At 48.9% G+C, this 4752-nt stretch overlaps 1 protein-coding gene across 1 annotated transcript; it reads right to left on the bottom strand.

Annotated features, from left to right (window-relative positions):
• Positions 1–1973: 1973 nt before the first annotated feature.
• On the bottom strand, positions 1974–4290 carry LOC109758864 (probable auxin efflux carrier component 5c). Its single transcript, XM_020317721.2, has 5 exons — positions 3426–4290; positions 3219–3304; positions 2904–3067; positions 2219–2295; positions 1974–2120 (listed from the first exon to the last, which is right to left on the bottom strand). The coding sequence occupies exons 1-5, from the start codon at positions 4169–4171 to the stop codon at positions 2051–2053; spliced, it is 1143 nt and encodes a 380-aa protein (XP_020173310.1). The 5' UTR covers positions 4172–4290; the 3' UTR covers positions 1974–2050.
• Positions 4291–4752: the final 462 nt, after the last annotated feature.

Consider the following 4752-nt stretch of genomic DNA (forward strand, 5'->3'; position numbering starts at 1 on the left):
AGACTGACAGTAGAATAGGGGGGTAAGTATGGAGAGGCAAGATCCTAGCTATGGCGAAGTTGTACACACGAGTTTTACGAGTTCAGGCCCTTCTCGAAAGAAGTAACAACCCTATGTCTTGGAGCCCGGAGGCGGTCGACTAGATTATGTATGTGTGTGTTTACAGGGGTGCGAACCCACGACCACGACAGATGCAACAGATGAAACCCTCATCCACCTTTTCTGGAATTGCCCTTCCTCACTGAGCTGCTGGGCAAGCTTGTTACCCACCAAGCAAAGAGGGATTTCTGCATTTGATGAAATAGTTCTGACCATGATCAAGTTACCTAAAGAGGTTGCAATGGAGATCATAATTATGGGATGCTGGAGCACTTGGTTGAGTAGAAATGATAAAATTTTCAGATCTGCTCCACCACGCATCAACTCCTGGAAATTTTATCTCAAAGAAGGATTACAGATAGTAGGACTCAGAGCAAAGAATCACAAAGCAGCATAGATTGATTGTTGGATAGAACATAACTTATAAATATTTTCCATGTTTCCTAGAGAGGGCATTGGCTGAGTCCACTTTCTATACTTGTTTGTAAATATTTTATTAATATAATTGAAATACTGTAGAACAATTAGTGTAACAAACGTATGAATCCACACTAGGCCTTGGTATTACGGAGAAATGAATGGGATGTCGGTGATGAGGACGTGGATGATAATGATGAAGGTTGATGCCGGAATATCCTTGATCGGGTTGATGGCGTGATTGTGCCCTTCTTCCCATTCCCTCTCTCGAAGTTGCTTCGTATAGAATCAAAGTTGCTGACGAAAGAAACTCGTCAAAACATACTCATATGGGGTCAAATGCAAAGAGCTCGGCGTGAGGGTTTCAACGATGAGGATGGATTGTAAATTTCGTGCCTGGTTGAATAGTCATAGCGTTTTGAAATTTTCATGAATAAAATAATTGTCAAAACCACAGTGATACAAATGCAATGCATGCTGAGTTTGTGTCGAGTTGGGTTACATTTGGACTTGATATTGTACTAGCATGGGTAGGATATAGTTAGTGTCAGTGTTGGACATGTTGTACCCTTGCCCTGGGAGGGGATAGGTAGCACGCAAGGGCGGGGCACACAACCCCTTTTTTTTGGCTTTCAATTTTCAATCTTTCATATCTTTTGAACCATAAGTTCAAATTCAGTTTCGTTTGCATATTTGTGTTTCTGGTGACGAGAGTTTCAAATGAGATCCATTCTGAATATGTTTACGAGTTTTTTGAAACTTCATTAAGTTTTAACTTCTGAAACTTGGTATGAGTGGTCGACTAAATCACAAGGTTCAGAACCTACGACCGACAAGATTGTAAGTTTCAGAATCTAAAACTTAAAACTTGTCGTGCCTCATGCGGGATCCAATGACTTCATGGATCACGAGGCAATCGGGCGGCCGACATGGCTGGGCAGGTGCGTGCCTCTGCACCTGCGTGCCCCTGCAAGTTTCCACCCTTGGCTTCCTATATAATGATGGGGCGCCCCAAGTTATAAATCCATGACGACTAGATAGCGAACAAACACACAAGTGGAGTTGGCGCCGTGTGCAGATCCTGGACGGTCGGTGTTGCAATATCCTGGGAAGGAGACACGTAGTCATTGCCCCGGGGAGTAGGCAAGTTCGGATAACCTCGTTAACAAATCTTGATGTCGTCATCATGTTGCGATTCCACGATCGATCAAATACATGCCTTGGATTATTCTAACAATGTATGTGAAGTCATGTGGTGGGAGGATTGATTATGATGCTTTACTCTTTTCGCATGTGCAGAAACTATGAGAACAATTTGACTTTGTTTCGGTATGTGCTCAAGACATCCAAGAAAGTACTACATTTTTGAGAATTTAGAAATAATATAATATATAGAGGCTTGCTAAACATGTTTGGCAAAGTTTTGGTTGTTTTAAAGTATTGTCCCATTGAGGAGCTAAAAATGGGAAAACACATTAGCACTTGAGCAAATCAATTCTACATGGACACAATAGTTACATCCCAGTGTAGTTTGTCACACGATGCCGAGAACTCCGTAATACCCGATGAGTACGGGCAAAGAGACCAAAGTTCCAAATATAACCCTGCGTGTTGGGAAATTCATCAGTCCTTGACAATAACACAAGATTGAAAACACATGATAACTAATTATGTCATAACACTATTGAGAGGAGGTGCTTCCGCCGTGCTAAGTACATCCGCGTGGAGGCCATACTCCTTTGCGAAGACGAAGGAGGCAATTGATTGCGGTAGTGCTGCCTGCATGCGAAGAGCGAAATGTTCATTTTCAATTTTTCTCTCATACCTTTCGCACTTGTTTTCGATCGATTGTTTGGAATATAGTGGAAGTGACTTGTTTATTTGAGAAAACAAGGGGTCTTCCCCCGGTTCCAGTTTGACTAAGTTGAGTGTGCTAAAGAAACCAGACGCCTATATTACTCTTGTAACTCAAGCCTATCTATATTTCCTGTCTAACGAAAGCACGCATGAAAAGAGCAGCTTCATTGTTATAGTTCGTTTACATTTTTTATTCAGCGGACAGATCTGTAAAGCAAAAAGCAATCGCATGCAGTTCTGACCGAGAAACGACACTTCTTGAAATCGATCAGCAAAGTCAATGAGCACTTGTGTGGCACTAAAAAGCTCATCATCTGACGACGGACGCAAAAAAGACAGGCTCCACTGCTCGGTATTCCTACTTTCTTTCCTAGACGAGCTGTACGTAGCAGCAACCCTTGTACTCCATGGCGCGATCCAGCCATGGGACTGGGAGCGCGTGACGTGAACACTATTAATTTGTCTCCTATGGTTCGCGCGCAGCTAGGCGAGAAGAGTGAGTATAGTAGTACGTGTTTACACCAACGAACCTGTATGATGACGAAGCGTAGCACGTCGCCGCGGAGGCCGAACGCGACGGCTCCGGCTCCGGCGAGCGCCGCGAGTGGGCCCGCGACGAAGCGCAGCACCATCCCCAGCGCCGCCAGGCCCCCGCCGCACGCCACAATTCTCTCCTGCTGCGCCATGAACAACCCTGCATACATGCATGAGCACTGCTTCAACAAACAATCTGTTTGTAGCACACGTATATACGTCTGCGCTGACATAGTTAGTTACATATAATATGCGTACGTACGTACGACTCGCGCATGCACTGTGCAAGTTTATCATACATACGTACGTACCCATGCTGAACATGGACATCCCGGTGCCGGTCCTGGACATGACCTGCAGCGAGCCCGTCACGATGCCCGGCATGCCGATGCGCCACCTGCATGCATGTGCACGCACGTAAAACACTCGTCACCTTTCCGAACGTTCGATGGCACACGTATACGCCACGCATGTAGGGCGGTTCGATAGGTGCGAAGGGCGGCGGAGTCCGCACGTACCTGTAGGCGATGCACGCCCAGGCGACTCCGAGGACGCTGGCGTACACGTTGGGGTTTCTCGCCAGCTTCATCCCCACGGTGCTCGCCATCAACCACAGCCGGATCCTCCTTCCACCGGTGGGTGGCGCCGCTTCCACGTCCAGGTCCACCTCGACGTCGCTGTGCGACACTGGCTCGACGCGCCGCGCTCGGTCGTCGTCGCTGCTGGTGGATCCGTCGTCGTGGGCCATTGTGGCGCTCAAAGAAGAGACGCCGCCGCCGACGACCCAGGCTTTCCGCAGCTCGAAGGCGAGCAGAAGGAGCGGGAACCACACGATGGCCTGCACGACGGCGATCTGCACGATCAGGTCCTGCGCCCACTTGCCGTACATGGCGTCCAGCAGCGGCACGCCCACGACGAGCGTGTTGTTGTACGCGCCAAGGGAGAACCCCGTGATGGACCACGAGTAGGCGCCGGCCTTGGCCTTGGCGCAGCGCGCCCAGACGGCCGCGGCGAGCACGGCGAGAAGTTTGGTGACGGCGTCGGCGGCGATGACGCGGTAATTCATGGCGTAGGGGTCGGCGCGGACCACGAAGTCGAAGGTGAAGAAGGGCATGGAGAAGCAGACACCCAGCGTGTTGATGGCGCCGCACTGCTCCGCCGTGAAGAACCGCCACCACCGCACTGACCCGTACCCGAGCCCCAGTGCGAAGTAGAGCGGCGCCATCGCCTCCACCACCTTGTAGATGTCGCCCAACGCTATCATCTTATTTGATGGAGTAGTATGTCTGTATCTGTGTGAGTACCTCTGGCTCTCTGAACGAGCTGGGACGAGTTCTTGTATGCTGCCATTTCTGCGGCTATAAATATAGCCCGAGAATATGGAATCGGAGAGGACAAGCACTGCACAGGAGATCAATCGGTGGAATCTGTGGCGAATTGAGTTCTCAAGAATGAACCTGGATTGTCGTGTCAGCGTGCCTAAGGTCCGGGCTCTGGTCCTTATGGGTCCTTATAGGCATGTGTACGAAGACATTCAACCAAGGGACTAATTACTTTGAGTAGATTCCACTTTTTACCCCTGTGTGTGACAATTTTGTACCTAGTTTAGAAAAAGAAAACTTCAAAGTACATCATTGAAGCAAGTTCCTTTGGATGTTAATCTTTTTAGTTTACCAGTTTTAGTCAGTTTGTGGCCTTTATCTCGCCCATTGATGACGGCGGATCTAGGCGACGTGGCGCAGTGTAGACTCGGCGCCCGATGCGGAGATGGACTCGCGCATGAGGGTGACGCTATCTGGCGTCGTGGTGGCGTTGGCGGCAGCTAGACCGGGCAAGGTAGATGCA

The sequence above is a fragment of the Aegilops tauschii genome, chromosome 7 (genome assembly GCF_002575655.3).
Source record: "Aegilops tauschii subsp. strangulata cultivar AL8/78 chromosome 7, Aet v6.0, whole genome shotgun sequence".
Classification (NCBI taxonomy): Eukaryota; Viridiplantae; Streptophyta; class Magnoliopsida; order Poales; family Poaceae; genus Aegilops; species Aegilops tauschii.